Source organism: Papilio xuthus, unplaced genomic scaffold (genome assembly GCF_000836235.2).
Source record: "Papilio xuthus unplaced genomic scaffold, Pxut_1.1 DF824992.1, whole genome shotgun sequence".
Lineage (NCBI taxonomy): Eukaryota > Metazoa > Arthropoda > Insecta > Lepidoptera > Papilionidae > Papilio > Papilio xuthus.
In genome coordinates, this window is record NW_013533657.1 from 6339306 (window position 1) to 6360256 (window position 20951).

The following is a 20951-nucleotide window of genomic DNA, read 5'->3' on the forward strand; positions in this document are numbered from 1 at the left end:
AGAAGAAGAAGAAGAAGAAGAAGGAGGAGAAGAAGGAGAAGAAGAAGAAGAAGAAGAAGAAGGAGAAGAAGAAGGAGAAGAAGAAGAAGAAGAAGAAGAAGAAGAAGAAGAAGAAGAAGAAGAAGAAGGAGAAGAAGAAGGAGAAGAAGAAGAAGAAGGAGAAGGAGAAGAAGAAGAAGAAGAAGAAGAAGAAGAAGCGCACTCGCAGACGCAAAAGAATCGGCAGTGAATTCAACATGGTATTAGTTAAGCATATTAGAAGCATCTATAATTAAGTTAATCCAAAAATCGATATATTTATCAACAGGTAATAAAAAATTATATTAGCAGTTTAAAAAATAAAAAAAACAAAGAATATTTTATAGAATGAGGGGCAACTCGCAAGAAGTCGTGGATCCACGGCGATTGTGGCGCTCCATGCGTATAATCGGTGAACTAATTTTGTTTTTTTTGTACCTATATACGTAGGCACGCATATGTAGCTCACTATAATAATAGCTAATATGTGAGAATCTAATTAATAAAGTTAAAATTGACAATCAATGTTCAAAAATAATATACCCACTTAGATGGTTATTAATATAGTGAGCCGATATCAAGTAGCCTTCTATGAAATACCTCTATTAAAATGATCCTATTATTATTGGGGAAATAAAAACAATTTTTTTATATTTTTGTACATTATTTATTATATTTCTACATAACTTAATTTTAAATTTATGCAAGTACACATACATCAAAGACTTTCAAGATATCAGCTCAATATTGTAATTTTTAATGTATTATATATTTTTGAAAATTACATTTACGGTAATAAATAGTATAGCACGGTCACAAAAGAATGCATACCCTGTAAAAAAAACCAAAACTTAAAATAATTTCAGTCACATGCAAGCTGGCAACTCGCAATTTGTAGTTATAATATTTTATAAGTAGCAAGTTTAAACACTCTGAACATATTCTCTTACTTACAACATAGGCAAGCACATTTTTCTTTACAAAAAAAAGTTACAAATAAAAAATCATATTTTTTATATATACACATATGGACCCACCTACTAATTTCAGACACATCAGTTTATAGCTCTATAATTCCAGTGATTGACATACATTTTCTAAACATCACTGACGTCCTTTTTCATGAAAACACATTTTAATTAAAAACAAAATGAATGAAACAACATTTAACTAAGAATACAAGAACAGAAATAGAAATACGAAAAAACGTAGCGGTTTGATGACACATGAATGTCTCGATGACACAAATGATGTTTCTTCTTAGCCATGAGATGAAATGATGTTTACCAAGATTTAAAAGGTGGCGCCACTTTCCATACAAATCGTCCTTCTTCTAAGTTTCCATCCCCTGATATGACCTATCAAATAAACAAACTGGAACAAATAAGCATGTATCAAAGTTGGGGTATTTTGTTGGTGAACTAAACAATAATGGTATTATTACGAAAGCAATGAGCATTATGTTGCGTTCTTAAAATATGTTCGTTTTAGTCAGAAGATTAAATTAAAGTTGCAATTAACGAAATGGTTTTATTTTTCCTAAATTGTTTTCCCTCGAATAATACTTTCAAACGTCAAAAAGGAAACTGACAGATTGATTTTTTTAGGTTGGTAGCAACGTAGACTTGTTCATAATATTGCTAGCATTGAAAATGACAATTTTTATTCTCCGTTTGTGTATCTAATTAGTCAAAAGTCCCGTCTCTTATTTTATATACTCTTTGGGGTGAAGCAACAAAGTCATAGAAACGTTAGCACGACACTAGATGTCGTTACAAAATCTGCCAGTTACTGGCTGATTTTGGTCACTAACAACTTTGCTGAAATTTCAAAATTTCCCATAAAACCCGAAGGAAGAAGACATTTTGCCGGTGAGTTTTTACTGTCGAAAAATATGCACTCCTATCAGTTTCTCAGCAGTGAAAACTCACGTTATATGGCAATAAAACACTTATGTAATAACCAAATTCTTTATTAGTATTTTTATAAAATAAGCGGATGACTAATTTCTAATTTATAGATATTGATTGAACAGAATATAATTCAAGTATTTTTGTAATATAATATTATCACAATCTGCATACAAACGTAATAACATGAGCCCATTTAAATTATGCATTGTTAAATCTTATAGACAAGAAAAGAAGTCCTTAATTTGTACTTAACATTGAAAAAAAGATAATTTTAGACAATATTATTTTAATAATTAAATTGGAAAATTTAACAATGCGAATTGGACTAAAGAAATCTTTGGTTAGGAGCCTTTTTCTTAAATATTTGGTCCAAGATATTTCAAAACTTCATAGTATTGCCTTAAATTGCTTACTAATAATAATATCGTAATATTTATATTCCTTAAACATGCTTAATTAACAATCTATATATTAAATATATTCTCTAATAAGTTATTAAATAACAAACAACAATTGTATAAAAATAACATTAGTCTGAGTAACAACTAGGATATAAAGCGTCTTCCTCCTGACATCATGAGTAGATCGTCATCAGGATAACCTGGAAAATATATAAAAAATAAAACACGTTTTAGATTTATATTGCCTTCTCTTTCCCGCGCACTAGTACAAAAAATGTTACGGTATCACAGATTGCTTACGTCATCTCGATATCACACACGGTTGACACGACAAAATGTCAATGGCAACACCAACTACTTTCCTCAATGTAGTAATTTATAATAAAGTCTCACGAAAATTTAAGTAATATTTAAATTGCTCAAAATCTAAACAATAGTTGGTAACTTCCTATTACATATTCCACTTTATGGTCATTTTGCCCACATGCATGTGGCATCTTATTATTAGGTGTACTCACTTCTTCCAAGGAAAGGGGATTTGACTTGAGTTTAGCGTCGAGAGTGCGGTACCGTTCTGTAATAGGAAACAAAACTATTAAAAGTCATAGCAAAAATGATAAACTGTAAAGTCTTACTCATAATTACAAGTAAATCTTTGCAAGCGACTCTTCGAAAAATACATATTTGCATGTACGTATGTATAGTCAAACGAGGGTATCTGAAGTGGTGAGAGGCGCTGCCATCGCCGCTGGTTCTCTCAGAATATATATAAAATGTACTCAGATATGACGGTTACAGTACAAAGTGGATCTTGTAAAATTTTTTGACATTCGATGGGGGCGCTAGTGAGTTGTTATAACTTAGTTTCACTTATGGCCACCGGGTCAGTGGCCCTGTAATGAGTAGGTATGTAGGTACCGTGAGCCAGATGCAGCCTGGCGAGCGCCAGCAGACAGGCCTCCGGGGTGAGCGTGGCGCGGCGCGCGAAGCGCAGCACGAGGCACTCGAGCACCTTGTTGCTGGCGCTGACGCCCGCCGCCCACAGCAGCGCGCGCAGCCGGTACGAGGAGACGCCGCGCCCGCAGCGCGCGTACCGCCCCACCGCCGCGCGCCACAGACCCACCAGCCGCACCAGCGCCGGCACCTCCTCCGCCCGCACCCTGCCCCCCGCAGCCGCGTCCCGCAGCGCCACCAGCGCGCGGCACACCTCCAGCGACCCGCACCACCGCCGCACCGCGCTCCGCACTGCGCCCCGCACCGCCCACACGTCCACCTGCACACACACACCAGCCTCAGTCCCCTGCACCACACCGCCCACACGTCCACCTGCACACAAACACCGCCCACACGTCCACCTGCACACACACACCGCCCACACGTCCACCTGCACACACACACCGCCCACACGTCCACCTGCACAAACACATACACCACGCAATCATACAGCCGCCCGACATACCTCGTCCGATCCCTGCTTCTCAACTATTTTGGCAATGCTGTTCTGCACTTGTGGCTGGAAAAATAAAAACCAAACATTAATTAATGGAAAATGACTAACTTTAACACAAAAAAATGTAAATAAGAAAAATAATATACCGGTATGGGAGTGTCGTCGCGACTCTCCGTGTTGAAGTCTCGGATGATAATGTTGTCGTCGTTCACCTCCCTAAGAAATGTCATCAAAAATGTTTTATATTTGTCAATTAATTTAAGGGATGCAGAGAAGCGAGCGAGAAGGGAAGAGAAGCGCACCAGACGTCGGCGCGGCGGTCGCAGAGCACGCGCAGCAGGAAGGCGCCCTCGACGTGCGGGCGCCCCGCGTGCGGCACCACCAGGTAGTGCCCCGGCGCCAGCAGCACGAACGCCGCCACCTCGCGCGCGCGTCCCACGTGTCCCGCCTCCAGCAGCCGCTGCGCACATCATCCGCTGCTGTACATACGTACACGTCACCGCACCTCACTACCACCCACGAACACGACTCACGTAGTCCTTGAAGGCGTCCTCGTCGGCGCAGAGAGCGGCGCGCCGCGCGGCCGCGTCCGCCGTCAGCTCGAACAGCGCGAACCCGACCGGCGGCAAACGCGCGGAGCGGCGCGGCTCGTACTGCTGCGCCACCGCCAGCACCAGGTGCGCGGCGGCGGGCGGCGGCACCAGCACGCGGAACTGCGGGTTGGCGGGCGCGGTGCGCGCACCCGGCGGACCCCCCGCGCTGCACCCGGCGCGCCACCGCCGCCGCGCCAGCGCCGCGCGCCACGCCCGCCGCCCGCGCAGCGCCGGCTCCCGCACCCACTCGTCCGGGCCCAGGTGCACCAGCTCCAGCGTGCCGAACGCGCGCGCCAGCTCCGAGAACGGCATCCTGTGCGGTTTTCATTAATCATTAGTTATTACGTTAAAAAGTATTGTGTACATATAAGGTTGTTTCTTTGTGTATGTACACACCAGAAGTGTCCGGGCTGCGCGGCGGTGTCAGCGAGCAGGTCGCGGTCTGCGGCGGGCAGCGCGCGCCACTGCGGCCCGCCGCGCGCCCAGGCCCCGCGCCACTCGCCGCGGCCGGCGGGCGCGCGCAGCCGCACCAGCGCGCCCGAGCACTCCTCCCCCTCCGGCACCTCGCCCGCACCCCGCACCGACCCCGCCTCGCTCCGCACGCGCGCTAGCCCGGTCACGCAGTACGGCTGCCCGGGTATCAGACCGTTGCGCATACGACTCCCGCTGATACCTTTCTCCTGGTGGTGAAATAGCAAGTTACATTTCGCCATTTCACTGAAATAAGGAACATATTCGAGAAAGTGGTAGTAGTCGTGTATGTACCGGGTGCGGCGTGAGCACGAGCAGGGTGGCGCGCGGCACGGCGGAGTTGAGCACGCGCAGCAGCAGGGCGGGCGGCTGTCGCGGGGGGGCGAAGCTCTGCACCACGCCGCCGCACAGGTCCTGCAGCGCGCGCGCACATGTGCCCTCGCGCAGGGACATGTAGCTGCCGTACAGTCTACACAACATGTAGATAAACTTGTGAACTTGTGTTGCTAAAAAAAGAACGCTGCCCAAACACTATTGCAAAAAGTTAAAAGCTCACTGTTGAGTTCACATTTGTATATTCGATCTTTTTGGTAGAGAAGGCAATTGCAAACTACATTTTTCCAAAGTGGTGGCATACTGGCAACTGAGAACCTTTGTCTTTTTAATTATGGAAAAACCTCGAGGGAGAATTGAGAAATGCGCGGGAAATAAAAGTCGTGTTTTTAGTGCTTGCGGATTGTACCGCAGTTAGTGTTAAGGATAACAACATCTCACTTGGCGTAAGCTTTTTCCAGCAGCGGCAGAGTGTAGTCGTGCTGCAGCGCACTGCGGCTGGTGATGAGACGGCCGCGACGTGTCGGCAGCCGGTCGTCAACCGTCACCCAGCGCCATGAGCCCCACACCCAGAACTGGAACCTGTATTTATATCATACAAACACATGCTCAAGTCTCTCGTTTATTTTGAACACCACATTAAAGGTGTGATCTTTTTTTCTTCTAAACCCTTCTTAAGAATTACTAAGTATTCAAAATGACAATTCCCTTCTAACTTTTCTAGTATTCTTTATAAGATCAGGCAATTAGTAATAATTTAAAAATATAAATATACTAATTACGCATACTTATATTTAATAATAAATTGCGAAACCTATAATATATGAGTCAGTAAATCGTGAAGTTGTCAAAACATTATAAAGCGTTTCAAAACAAACAGAGCGGAGTCATGCATTTTGAAATACAACGCAAATATGAAAGGCTCGTTATTTGTAAAAAATAAGCTACTATAATAAGATAACTTTCTTTTATATACATTGACAATTATACATACAAACAGACATATATTTCCAGTACCAGGTTTTACCTCGGTCAAAGAATTAGTTTAGCTGTACAGAGGGGGAACGCTGCCAGTATCTTCGGGACCTTGCCTAAAGGGACTCCTTTTATTAACATATTTTAGTTAATTATTCGGTTTTTTTTTAATTTTATTTCCAGTATTCATGTGATGAAATTAAATTATTGTTTCTAACTTAAGGGCCTAACATGAATAGTTACGACACATATCGATATCGAAATATGTCGAAATTTGTACGAGATCTTTTGGTGTGTTTACGTCCGGTAGGAATTAAATTTTAATATAAATTTTATCGAAGACGTTCCGAAAACGTTCTCACCGATATTCTGAAAACCCTTGATAGTAGTTAATTAGTCGCATTTATAAGCGTATAGTTGTAAATTTGTAAATCGTAATTAGTTAAACATCAGTATTGGATAAATGTTTTTATATGGATGTAAAATTCCATCGCGTAGTTGACACGCATTCTGCTGCGTGACGAATTACAAATGCGAGCAATGTAATCACAAAAACCATAATGTTAGAATCACGACCGAGTGCCGGTTCAATGGTTTCACATGGCCCTGACCTGGTCTGTACTCACTGCCGTATTGGAATTGAACCATACCGTCTGCTTTACAGATCCGAGAACTTTGTATTCATTTAAATAGGAATTGATTTAAGTGCGCTTTAAACAATAGATAAAGAGAGTGTTCCAAGTTTCGTGTCTAATCTAGAGTAGATTGTCGTAATGTTATTAGTATGCGAGACGCAAATTTTCACCAGTATCACATATATGTGAAAGCTCACTAGCGCCCCCCTGTCATCGTCAAAAATATCACAAAATCCTCTTTGTACTGTAATTATCATGTCTTTGTTTTCTTCTATGTCATTGTCTATATCCAAGTAGGTTTTATATCCTTGTTTGAGTATAATCTGTAATGACCTGAACGCGCCAGTGTATCCTTGTCGGAAGGAGTGTGCTGGCGCGGCGCGTGCCAGCAGGCGCGGCGTGAGCGCCAACGCGGCAGCCGCGCAGCATAGGTTGCTGTCACCAACTTCGCCCACCTCAACACTCCATCTAACAAAAACAAACATACATAAAGAAAAATACATAAGGTTTTCACTGCCGTGGATTTTTCAATAAAAGACAATAAATTTTTGCAAATGCGGAATCTTTCCCGCAACTTTGATGAAATAGGATCTAAAAAAAACTTAATTAGTGGCTTATGTGTTCTTCCAGACTATGTTCTACATCCATACTTAACTTCATCGAGATCTGTTGAGCCTTTCTGGAGATACCTTCTAACAAACCTCCATCTATCCATCTAAACATTCGCATTTATAATGCCGCCTATCTTCGTACGTAGTTCGCAATGTAGGAGACTCACCTGGCAGCAAACTCTTCATCAGTTTCATTGTCTACTTGTTTGTCAGGTGCGAGATCCTCAGTGGACTCGGCAGCGATTCTGGAGGCTGTCGCGGGTGTGGCCGACCCTTCTAGTGTGGTGTCCCCCAGGAAACGTGGCCTTGAACTTAATTCCTGTATAATATAATAGCTTTAGATTAAACTAGCTGTCGCCCGCGACTCCGTCCACGTGGATGTAAAAAAACTTAATTAGTGTAGCCAATGTGTTCTTTCAGACTATGTTCTATACGTATGCCAAATTTAATCGAGATCCGTTCAGCTGTTCTAGAGATATGTTCAAGCACCCATCCATCCACATCACATCCATCTATACATTCGCATTTATAATGTTAGTAAGTTAAAAAAAATCGAAAAAAATAATAATAAATAGTATCCTATGTCCGTCTCCTACCTCCTCACCAATTTTCAGGCATATCGGTAAAGCTGTTCTTGAGTTATAAATATTGTAACTAACACGAATTTTTTTTATATATGTAAAGATGATATCAATTATTTAGAGATAACTTTATTTGGATTACAAAAATTAAGGATAAGATGAGAAATTCATCAGAATTTATTAACTCAAAGACATAAGGAAAGATGGACCGTTTTATCATTGTTATAATCTTGATAACGTGTGTTTTTTTGTGAATGCTTCTAAAATTTATAGTAATTGTAAAATTATATTACAATGCGGGTATTGATGAGTTACTTGACAACGTATAACAATGTGTGGAGACCCTAGAGTGAAATTTTTATGCAAATATACGTCGTGTTATATTTAAACAACTGTGCCGTTCTGACATGGTTTCGTAGTACCGAGCATGGGAACGAAGCGGTTTATTTGTTCGTTCTTATACAATAAACAGTAGGTATAGCTCTCGACTACTTTGTTATCAGTGGTATAGTGAAGTACAGAAACACTAAATATCAATCTGACGGTAAATTAAATTATGTATACTGCTATTCACACTTTTTAGTAGCTCGTTATGTCGCATAAAATGATGCACATAATTTTAAGTAACGATAGGTAATAAAGGAATTCGAGGGTGGAATACATTCCATGTTTTCCTCTACCCACAGTGGGTTTTAACCCTCGTCATTAATTAGAGCTACCATAAAGTTTGACTCTTGAAGTAGCTAGTCGTGGAAGCGGCAGTGTTCGGTACATTACGTCACGTAACGCTGCACAATGTTGCAAAAACGCGAGCTAATATTTCCGCGGTGTTTGATGCCAATAAATATTGTAGCCACTTCTACTGCCGGCAAACAATATTACAACTTTTTAAACTTTTCATTTCCGCTGGCGGCGCGTTTGACAGCGCACGCGACCGAAAAAAAAAATACTTGCCAGGTATTGTAAAGAATTATTTTATGCTTGTATGCATATCAAACAATCCGACGAAACAACTATTGGAATGATTACAAAAACAGTTTAATCGTTTTGGTTACAATAGTTCACATTGAACAAAACATATAAAAGAAAGTCGTGTTACACTATTTATAACTCAAGAACGGCTTCACCGATATGGCTGAAAATTGGTGAAGAGGTAGCTTATAGCCGGGAGACGGACCTAGGATACTATTATTTTTCGAATTTATGCCTTAAAGAGCTCATTTTTATTTAACTTACTAATATTATAAATGCGAATGTTTAGATGGATGTGATGTGGATGGATGGGCTACACTAATTAAGTTTTTTTTTATATCCACGCAGAAGGAGTCGCTGGCGACAGCTAGTGTCTTGCTAAAATAAATGCGAAAGTTTGGATGTATGGATGGATGGGTGAGTGGAGGTTTGTCAGAAGGTATCTACAGTACGGTTAAAAGGAACTCGACGAAATCAAAAATTTAATTTAATCCCGCGTGGACGTAGTCGGTAGCGATGGGTAGTTATTAAATAAGTTCCTCGATAAGGAATCAAAAACTATTGGTATAACAGTTATGTTACCGTTAAATAACAGTTTATCAAAATAAAAACCGATTAACTTTTATATATCTACATTGATTTTATAAAGATTTGATCGTAATCGTAAAGGTGGTATACCGATTTTATTCGTTCTTCCATAATTAGAAAGTAACGTTGTCCAGAAGTAACTTACAGGCTATAATTTTTAAAATTAACGTGTTATAAAGTAACTCAACCGTGCAATCACGGCTAAAAGAAATCATAAGTATCTTAACAATAAATGGAAAGAAAAAGTAAAGAAAAAATATGTGTAAAATGTAAAAGTGAATGGAGAGTGTTTAGCGAAAGTAACATAATATTAACCAAAGACAAAATGTCACCTAAATAATTAAATAATTTCACTTCTAAAAAAAACTAGTGTGCTAGATTAATGAAATGCATTCAGGACACATAGACGAAAAATATATTTTAAAATAGCTTTCGCGTTCGCATATTTTTTTTTAATTCTTCGCAACTCCGTCCGCGCGGAATAAAAAAAAATTATATAGTCTATGTGTCCTTCCAAACTATATTCGATAGAGTCGGTGGCTCAGTAAGTACTTGACTTGCAATATGCAGGTCCTGGGTTCGAATCACGCCATGTACCATTTTGTTTTTCGATTTCCGATTTACATTTATCCGACGTTCTTACGTTGAAGGAAAACATCGGGATCAACCTGCACATATCTGAGAACAAATTCAAAGATATGTGTGAAGTCAACCCGCACATGGCCAGCGTGGTTGACTACGGCCTAATCACCCCTAACTTAGGGTAGGCTCCGAGCCCCTCGGTGCTGATGCTGATATTCGATATATGAAAAATTCATCAAGATTCATTGAGCCGTTCCGAAGATAAAGAGTGCGAGTATGTTAAATGAAAATTTATAATCTCTGCTTAACTCTTAACGCTACAGACTTGAATATACTAATATTACGATATCATATGAGGAACAATATGTCTGCAAATATAAACAATGGAGACTTTTCAAGGTCGTTGAAATCTTTATCAAAGAAATCTAAAGAAGCATACGAATTCGTGACTTACTTATTTGTGGCACTCAAACTATTTGACATTCACGTTGACTAATTTAAGAAGCTGTGATGAAATAGTCTGAAACTAACAGTCGCCTGCGACTTTGTCAGCGCAGATTTAAGAAAAAGTACCTTGTAACATGCGCATGCGTTAGCAACTTTCCAGGCAAATTCCCATGCGAAATATGATTTTTTTTCGATACTGCATGCAGACACGGCATTTTTATTATATGTATACATATGTTATAAATGACGTAATTATACAAACAGTAAGACGAGTTATATATCGTCAGATAGTACAAGGATATTTAAACGAATATCATAATTTTTCTTCACAATATTTTGTAAAAAAAGTTTTTGAGCTGAATTACTATAAACTATGAGAATTAATAAATCTTTATCGTCAATATTGAATAGTTGCTATGTCTAGTATAGACTAAAATATATAATTTAAAAACAGTTAACTTTTTGGCGCGAACGTGACTAGGCGGCGGCCATTTTGAGTTGTGTTTGCGCAAGTGGCGACGGGATGATGTTCAATATTACATTACAATAGACGTGACTGTAATGTGATGGTAACATTTAAGGTTGCCAGAGACACTATGACCTTCTTTGACACGTGTCTATAATTTTTTAGGGATACGCAACATCAGCACTTATTCATTTCACCATAGACAAAATGAACATTTTTTAGTTCCAGATATAGATTAAAAGGGAGAGAAAGAATTCGCAAAAAGGTTAATTTAGTGTGTTACCGAATTTAAAGGTAATAAATTTTTAAACAACTCACATGTGGCCGCATCCAGAGTAGATCGGGTGGTGACCGTCGGCAACCAATGGAGCTGATGTCCGCCGGGAAGTCAGGGTCCTCCCACAGCGCGCCTTCTCTACCATTACCTTCTTTCTCCCACCGCCTGCAGGAAGAAAATACCTCTTAGCAATATTTTACTTATCTAAGACATTTGTAACAACTTACATCAAACATTGCATTGACGTACGCTTCGTACGGAAATAAGATGACCAAAAAAAGGTAATGCAAAGCGCCTGGATTTAGATCTAAATATTTATAGTGTTGTTTATATCATAACCACCTACTTTCAAGCATGTTTGTGAGATTTTTTAGTACATGTTAACACACAAGAAAGAGTCAGTTATATATTTTATCTCTGTTACTCTCCTTCGTCGATTAAAGGTAGGCAACACATATGCAATTGCGTATGTCTATGGGCAACGGTCACTTCGCTATTTCTGCGATTTCAGGTGGCCGCTCGCTCGTTTGCCACCTTATGATATAAAAAAAATAATAATCATAAGATATACAAAAGTAAGGAATCACCATATTTCATTTGCTAAACGTCTCAAAAGAGTTAATTTGCTATCATAACATGCCTAACCTTCGACATTGATAGCTTTGGATTTCAGTTATGTTAGTCTTTGACCATTCCTTTTGTGGACGCGTCGCGACAGTGACCAACGGAGCGTGAAATGTCGCACAAACTATTGTCACGGACAATGACGTCATCCAGACAAAACCTTGAATTCATCCTCGTATACATAACTACTTTACGAGTTCCTCGTTCTAATTCAAGAGACTAAGAGATAATATTTTTGATTGCAGGAACAAGAAGGAAATGTCTTTTATGCATTTAGCCTTTTGTTATCAAAATTGTTAGATTTTTGAGAAATGAGTCGTTATATTCACATTTTTCCTAGGAGTGTCTTATCCTTTCTTGTTTTGGTTGGCCATTCTTCCAACTTAAATCGTTCATATTATTCTACGTATAAAGCCATAGCTTCAAGTAAATTCATACAAATATCGTCAGAGCTAAAATTATCCTATTCGCTTCATTTTGTATTCGCAACTGACAAATGTTACAGTATTGTCGTCGCGACTGACGCTCATCGAACCAGGACGCGTGCGCGATCCTTTTTTGTCACGTTTGTCAATGGATACAGCGTGATAAGGCGCCAACGTGTTGAGACAGCGTGACATAACGTTTTAGAGTTCGCAACTCAAGAGCCTTTAATAGGGAACGGCTCGTACTAGGGCTATTTCGTTAACTTTATCATCAAAGGTGTTAAGATATCTTCGTTTTGCGACGTCAGCGTGTCACGGCAATAGAATATGTCGTCTTATAATGTTAAATCTTGGGTAGACATGCAGTCTCAGTTCACTATCCTTGCGTCTTCCATTATCTATTGTTTAAAGCGACAACTTTTTGCAACAAGCAGTATGTATGTAAGATTAATATTTTCGCTTTGTTTTTGTCAAATAGTTCAATAATAGTTTTTTAAGCAGTTATCGCGTATCAGTAATTATTTACGACATCTTTTAGATTTTAAGCTGTCGGGTTTAAGACTTTTACTAACTAAATTTCTTGTAAATATTGCACAGAAATAGTATGCTAGGGATATTATTACCGTAATTTAATACAGATATGTAAATAAATACATCTACGGATACGCTTTACGCAATACGATTTGCTTTGGATCAAATGTTTAATAAAATTATGTCAGAAATATGACCGCATTCAAGTATAGTACCATCCAAACCTTATCGCGGCTCGCAATTTCACATGACATGTACGATGGTGAATCGCTAAAAATTTTTTTGGCAAAAAAAAAATTATGACTTTATAACGATAGCTACTCTTATTGTATATCACCTCTATTTATAGCATTACTAGCTGTCGCCCGCAACTTCGCTCGCGCTGAGAAAAAAAATTAATAAATAGCCTATGTGTCCTTACAGACTATGTTCTACATCTATGTCAAAATTCGCGATCCATGCATCCAAACATTCGCATTTATAAATCCGCCATATGTGGAATTTGTTCCGTTTACTTTAGGTATTTGCGTAACAATGTGTAGTTACGAGCTACTATAAAGTTTGCATACCGATCATTTCTAATAGTACAATATTGTACAATTGCACAAGTTGTACAAAGATCCCGTGAAGCCTGTGTTCACACGATCTGTCAGGCGCAACGGTCTTTCGTAAGCCAAACCAACATAACTTGATCGCTTCCTCCGTTAGTAATAGATATATGGAATGGGTCTAATAAAATGGCTCCCAAGACCTTTCCCCAATACTAAAGCTATCCTCATCGGTAATTGGCCTACAAACGATACATTTATTTGGTTTTGTGACGTAAATTAAAATGGTTACACATGTTCATAGTTTAAAAATGGAAAACAGGCAATAGTAGAATAGTTGGACAATCCAACTGCAAGTATTAGATTCGGCTGAACTGAGAAGGGTTTTTATATCATAATGTAGCAAAGTACAATCGGCCAATTGAATTCGCCGAAATAGCGTAGCGACCGTTGCCAATAGACATCCGCAAGCGGATGCGTTACTTACTTCCTTTCGGCGTCATCTTTCCATCGAATCCACTTCCCTTCCTCATTATTTTCTTTTAAGAAAAGGGATGGAATGGGAAATTTAGGTAGTGTATTACGTTTAGTTTGAACTTTGTAAGTAATGATTATTGTCGTGAGATGTAGAGGTGTTGTTAAGATAATGGACAAACCTTGGTAGCGTGGAGTGATTGTGAAGCCCCGCGGTTGCCACGCCATCTGGAAACAACACAGTATTTGAAATACACCAAAATGGACAAATTATCAGCATAATATGTTTTATTAGACGCATCATCAACCTTTCATGTTTAAAATACATAAGAAAGTCGTTCTAAAACAACAAGCAATGTTCCTAATGAGGAGAAACGACAAAGGAAACTGCATTCGGACAACAGAAAACTAATTTGTAAGCGAACCGACCGCGAAAACCGCACGGCCTAAACACAACGTTAAACATCGATTTCTATATGCAGATATAAGCTTTTCTAAGTGATATCTTTTATAGTCAGTAACATACAAGATCAGTATTGAATACTGAAACTTCCAATTATTTTCTACCGTTATGTTTATTTACAGCTCTGACCTTCTGCTGCGCTTCTGCCCGCGACCGCCTATGTATTCTTCCGGACTATGTTTTACATCTGAGGCAAGTATCATTAAGATCTGTTGAGTCCTGGAAATACCTTCCAACGTCTATCCATCAATCTAAACTTTTGCATTTATAATATTAGTAAGATTTTTTCCTTTAGTTTTCAGACTATTACTGTTCAAACGTCGTTAACTTTTCAGTCATTCCTCTGATTCTTTTTGAGAGAAAAGAAACACATAAAAATAAACTTTTGTTGTTAAAACGATAACTCAAATCAAATAACATGGTATTATATAAACTGTCCTCTGAGAACATTCTTTGCAGTCCCAACTATTAAAAACGTCTCTGGTTTTCATAATATGACGGTTCGTTTGACAGGGAGCAATATGCGCGTGCGCAGCAGTGAAAGTCCCCCCGGCGCGCTCCGATGCGCCGACCGTTATCTTTGATTGACGCGCCAACAGCGACCCCGACAGCCGGCTTACTTACCTACTATAACAGGTGCATAAAAGCCTTCATAGTTTAGAACTAGATATAAGAAATCAATATACGATCCTTGAAATTGATCCATAAATAATTTGATTCTTACGTCTTACTAATATTATAAATGCGAATGTTTAGATGTATGGGTGGATGTTTGAAAGTATCCCCGGAACGGCTGCATGGATTTGGCACAGATTTATAGTCTGGAAGAACACATAGGCTACTCATTTTTTTTTTAAATTCCCCGGGGACGGAGTCGCGGACAACAACTAGTACTTAATAAATCAGAGTATCAACAGAAAATATTCTCTCGCACCCAAACAAATCTTGTTTTATTTTTGCTATTGCGATCTTTTTATCGGCTAAAATTTAATAAAAATTGTAATTCAAAAAGATGAACATAAATAATTAAAGATCGAATATTGATTTCGTCAGATATTAACGGTTAAACGCTGCATCTCAAATTTGATGCCAAACAAAAAATGCCTGGTCAATGACACCAGTGTCTGATATTATAATACTAAACAAATATTATTAATTTGTACTGGTTGAAGAAATTGAGGATACTCTCATGTTTTTGAAGCTTTGTGGTTTAAAATTTCTTCTATAATATATGAGTGATTTAGAAAGCACAAATTACTATATATCAAATAAACGATGTGCAAATGAAATCAATTAAATCAAGAGTGCAGACATGAAATCGAGTTCAGTGAACCAGGCTATGTTGTCGCGAGAAAATGTATGAACGTGACATATAGTGCCAACGTATGACAAAAGTTTGCCTTAGAAATATTCTTAACATGAGTTTACACTGGTCAATGGAACAACTTTTACAAAATTACTGTCTGTCGCCCGCGACTCCGTCCGCGCAGGATTAAAAATAGATGTTAGCCGATTCTCAGACCTACTCAATATGCTCACAAAATTTCATGAGCATCGTTCAAGCCGTTTCGGAGGAGTAAGGGAACGAAAATTGTGACACGAGAATTTTATATATAAGATTATGCCATGTGATAATTAGTCAATCAAAGAGCTTAAGACAACATTTCTAGGGAGTTTCTGATACCAAAATCCCCGTTTAAAATACATTGTTTGTTTTTTGCAAAGATAACGACAGGCATGAGGTATGTTTTATATGAAGATTTCTAGTTCAGAAACCTAAATCTATTACTATTATTTTAAGAACAAAAGGTTATGATTTACAGATTATAACTGACCTTATAGTTATCTCCGGTTTTTAAACATGTGTTTAGGCAGTGGAAATCCACGGTTACTGTGGTAACAGGCAAGTATTGTACGTTTAACGCCGTCCTTGACACGAGGGCACTTACAATTCACATTTATGTTTTGCGCTTTTGCACATTGCATTAGCGAATGCATTGTAACTTCAACATACTTGTGTCAGTTATATGTAAGTTAGGCAGAGTTTATAATTTTAATGTTTACTCATAACATGGTAAAGAATTCGTAAAAGGATCTTCAGCAAACTTCATAAAAGAACTGTGGAAGTAACGTAGCAAGTATTAATTTCTAAAAATAGATTATATCCGTAGATTTACGTCTAGTAAATATTAAGTAATCATTCTTAACTTAGGGTAGGCTCAGTGCCCCTCGGTGGGGACGTATAGTGAGCTGATGATGATGATGATGATGAAATATTCAATTGAAAGTACCTTATTCAAATTTTAGGACTGTTAAATTATAACTGTCATATCAATCATGGAGATCCTCATACTCTTATCGTCATCATCAGGGCTCGGAGCCAAAGTCAGGGGAGACTAAGCCACAGTTAATCACGCTGGCCCTATGCGAGTTGACTTCACACATATCTTTGAATTTCTCACAGGTATGTGCAGTTTGCATCACGATGTTTTCTTTCACCTTACGAACTTCAGATAAATGTACATTATGTAAATCGATCATCGAAAAACAAAATGGTACATGTTGAGTTTCGAACCCATGACCTGCAGATTGCAAATCAAGTGCTTAACCACCGATGCTCTATGCACATTTGTAATCATATTAGTTTATCGCCTACAAAATAGTATTTCTCGTACACAAAATGTAGGTAATATGTTTCCATGTGACATTAAAATTTAAAAAAAACCTTGAATAGTTGATTGTTTGTTGTTCTCATTCACACGTTTAACAACAATGACGATGTGTTTCTTTACATTTACGAATAGCACAAATGAAACGAATTTAACGGAATTTATTGTAAATATGAGTTCAACTTCCACACTAAGAGTAAGGGCCAAGGGGAGCCCGTAAGTACAGATTTGTGTGGGTAATGTACACTAAGGAACTGTTTAAATTACTATTCAATGATTGAATGTAGCAATAAGTCGCCTAGTTTTTATTAATCGGAATTTGTTGTTGTGAATGTGTACTAAATAGTCTATGATTCTTGTTAAATGTAGGTTATCCGCGTATGGTTTACCGTAATTTCTTACGTACTGAGGTGTCCATTTGAAGTATGTTGTGCAGTTGGGCCCGCGGGACGCGTTCGTACGAATTTCTTCATTCCTAGATTTAAAACTAAGACACCGCGTCCAAAAACACACAAATTACATTCACACAACACTAAGAAATTATATTTATAAAGAATTTATGATTTAAAATTCATCACTAATCTTCACCAAATTCAAAAACTTTATTACTAAATCATGTTTACAATTTATTCAAAATATCAACTTTTTTTATATTGTTGGAAAAACTTTACTAACACAAAATCTTTGAAATATCATTTTTTTACGGAAACGCTTATAATAGTATAGTTTACACCATTATAATTAGAACAGTATTCGTAATTATAAAAATCCCAGCGCAACAGATGTCCTACCTCACGACCGTTCGCGCCGCAACTGAATTAGCGGTGCGCGGGGTCTGCGCGGGCGCAGAAATGGCGCGAAACAGTTAGCTGCGGTTGTATTTCTGCTCCACTTGCGACTTAGAACACCTTAAGACTTATTAGCTTCTGGTCTATGCACAACCTAATTATAAAAGCTCATTTAATGTTAATTTGTTTTGAAACTCGATTTACTTTCTGTCAAAGTAAGGTTATTTTTAAAAGTTCCCACAAAACTCAGGGTTGCCAGCTCTTTTTTAGGCTAATAAAGATTTTTTTTTTAATTTTACCCGATTTAACCTTACGCGTTTTTTTAATGTTGGATAGGTAATTACAATAAAAGTGAGGTTTAATATTGAAATAATAAATCGACCACAAATATTAACATTTATTACGGCTTAAGAGCCCCACTAACATCTAAATACGATCCATACATATCTTGTTATTACGTCTGCTCCCACCCACCACATCCCATAGAAATACATACAAAGGAATTATTCATTTTTCAGCTACATACACATTTAAAGTTTGATTTAAAAGGAATGCGTATAAAACATCGAGATAATAGCTAAATAAAAATAATTTTGTTCTATGTAAAGCCATGTCATGGAAAATTGTCTATTATAGCCTTTATTACTATGTCTTCGCATAAAATATATCATAGCATATATAAAATTGGAATTAATTAAATTATTAAAAATAGATATTGTCCAAAATTACATACATATATCACAAAGATGACAAACATTAAAATCATCCACCGAAGAAAATCACCAAATCTATGATTTTTTTTCTCAGCTATGGCGTCCTAACATCTTTATTTACTATTAAATAACATAACTCTGTATAAACTTATAATTCAATATACATAATATACAGCATATAAACAAATATATCAAGGCACACAACATTTGAATAAAAAATTATAATATTTACAAAAAAAAAACTTAAAATTTACATAACAAGCAAACAAACAAACAGTATTTTCTGCTGCTTTACCAAGTTCCATCAGCGCATAAATTTCGAAAACATACAAACGTCAAAATATAGACATGGCGGCCACTTCCTTCGTTGGCCAATATGGCCACGTATATCAGCTTCCAATTTAAGTCACGTCAAAATCTGTCCAGCCAGAGATTATCCGGAACAAACGCAATCTTGCAAACACACAAAAATGTGTTTATGAGTTTTTTTAGGCATATTTTGAAATTCAAAGCGTTTTATCTTTATTACAGTATTAGTTTACAATATCTATGCTTATGTTCGGAACAAAGTAACATTTATTTTGGACTTACTACTTTTTTTCCTAATTCAAGAACATATTAATTTACTTTAGAAAGATTTAAAGTACACATTTATTAATATTACGGTCGTATTATTTTAAAAATTGAAAAATTGGAAAGTATTATATTGCTGTCAGAGCACAAGATAGAGCGAACTGGCGGCGCACTGAGGACTCTCCGCCCCACTACTATACTACCCACTATAGGACTTTAAGTCAAGTCCATATTGCCTGGCGAAGTATTTTGAAGATTTAAATCTTTGGAAAATAGAATCTACTTAAAACTAAATACAATGTACATCCATTTATTATATTCTAAAATATTACCAAAAAAAATTATAAAAGGGTAAATATTTAGAGGGTATTTACAACTATTACGGGAAAGTACAGTCGGAGGGAAAAACATTTAACAATTTTCAAATTACATACAAAACTGATTCAAGATTTTTAGCGAAACTCCACCTTTCTCACATCCGTTTACCTAACATTTTATGCAAAAACTCATGCATTGTTAGAAGCCGCAATCATATTTGCAAACTACAAGATTTTTTAAATGTGACAAACGCTTTTTACCTCGACTGTACATTAAACAAGTTATACTGACTGCATATCGATTGCCGAAACACTTGAAACATTAGTTATCCCTTTTATTGTCTTTAAAAAAATAGAGATAACAGTATGTTTGTTACTACTATGGTTAAATAGACAAAGATATATAATTTTTTATCTCAAAGACGATAAGACAGGCGGAAGAGATTCGAAACTACGACATTTATAAGGAGTTTGACACCGTTTTAACTACTTATGCTAAAACTAACACATACATATTGGGGTTTGAGGGTCGGCGGAATGTAAATGAAAATCACAAGACAACGCTACGATGCGATACTTTGCTATGCTATCACAAGATTTGGCTGTGCTACGAGACAGCTGTGACAGAAGACAGCAGTGCTACGCGACAGCTGTGACACAAGACAGCAATGCTACGCGACAGCTGTGATACAAGACAGCAGTGCTACGCGACAGCTGTGACACAAGACAGCAGTGCTACGCGACAGCTGTGACACAAGACAGCAGTGCTACGCGACTGCTGTGACACAAGACATATGTGCTACGAGTCCTAACACTGCAGTGCTACGACTCATGTGATATAAGACATCTGTGCTACGAGACAGCAGTGCTACGAGACATCGCTGCGTTCCAAACTTGTGCTACGGCTCTATTAAGAAACATTCACAGTGTTACTGCGATGGAGATAAGGGCGATTGTATACATTACAATTGTGCGATAAAGGGGAACGCAATCGCAAGTGCAATACTAAACACTGTGTATAAATATTTTACACGTAAAAATCCTGCAACGGCAATAATATGAGGGTTTCTCAAGGCAAGTCCCCTGTCCTGTGAACGATGTCACTTCTAGTCTGCCAAGTCAGGGTTGTCGCGCAGGAAGGACTCTTCGCTGTTGTACTCAGGCTGGCGACGCGCCCTGCGGCGGTCGCCGGGACGCGGCAGGGGGTCCTCGTCGTCGGGCTCCGGCACTGGGTCGGGGGCACGAGGAGCGCACGCCGCCGCCTCGCCCTCCGACTCCGAGCTGGAGTCCGAGGGTTGCGTGTCCGCCTCGCAGCACGACCGCTCGCCGTCCTGCAAGTATAACATTTCTGTGAGCGCACGTTTGGTAGAATGGGCAAAGGTATTTTAAAACGAATCGAGAGCCCACCTGGTGGGATCCCTGAGCGCGTTGGCTCTCGGGCAGCAGGTGGTAGGAGCAAGAGGGGCGCGGGATGGGCGGGGCGGGCGCGCGCATGCCGTGGTAGTGCGAGTGC

The 20951-nt window shown here is 38.6% G+C and overlaps 2 protein-coding genes across 2 annotated transcripts; both read right to left on the bottom strand.

Annotated features, from left to right (window-relative positions):
* Positions 1–2397: 2397 nt before the first annotated feature.
* LOC106126538 (calpain-A) lies at positions 2398–17644 on the bottom strand. Its single transcript, XM_013324249.1, has 15 exons — positions 17454–17644; positions 14098–14143; positions 11355–11478; positions 7568–7719; positions 7123–7257; positions 5621–5761; positions 5151–5315; positions 4772–5041; positions 4316–4688; positions 4085–4242; positions 3929–3998; positions 3792–3845; positions 3251–3605; positions 2851–2906; positions 2398–2532 (listed from the first exon to the last, which is right to left on the bottom strand). Exons 1-15 carry the CDS (start codon positions 17518–17520, stop codon positions 2506–2508), a joined length of 2193 nt encoding a protein of 730 aa, XP_013179703.1. The 5' UTR covers positions 17521–17644; the 3' UTR covers positions 2398–2505.
* A 1522-nt stretch (positions 17645–19166) lies between these two features.
* LOC106126556 (uncharacterized) lies at positions 19167–20945 on the bottom strand. Its single transcript, XM_013324273.1, has 2 exons — positions 20846–20945; positions 19167–20769 (listed from the first exon to the last, which is right to left on the bottom strand). Exons 1-2 carry the CDS (start codon positions 20930–20932, stop codon positions 20545–20547), a joined length of 312 nt encoding a protein of 103 aa, XP_013179727.1. The 5' UTR covers positions 20933–20945; the 3' UTR covers positions 19167–20544.
* Between the last annotated feature and the right edge of the window lie 6 nt (positions 20946–20951).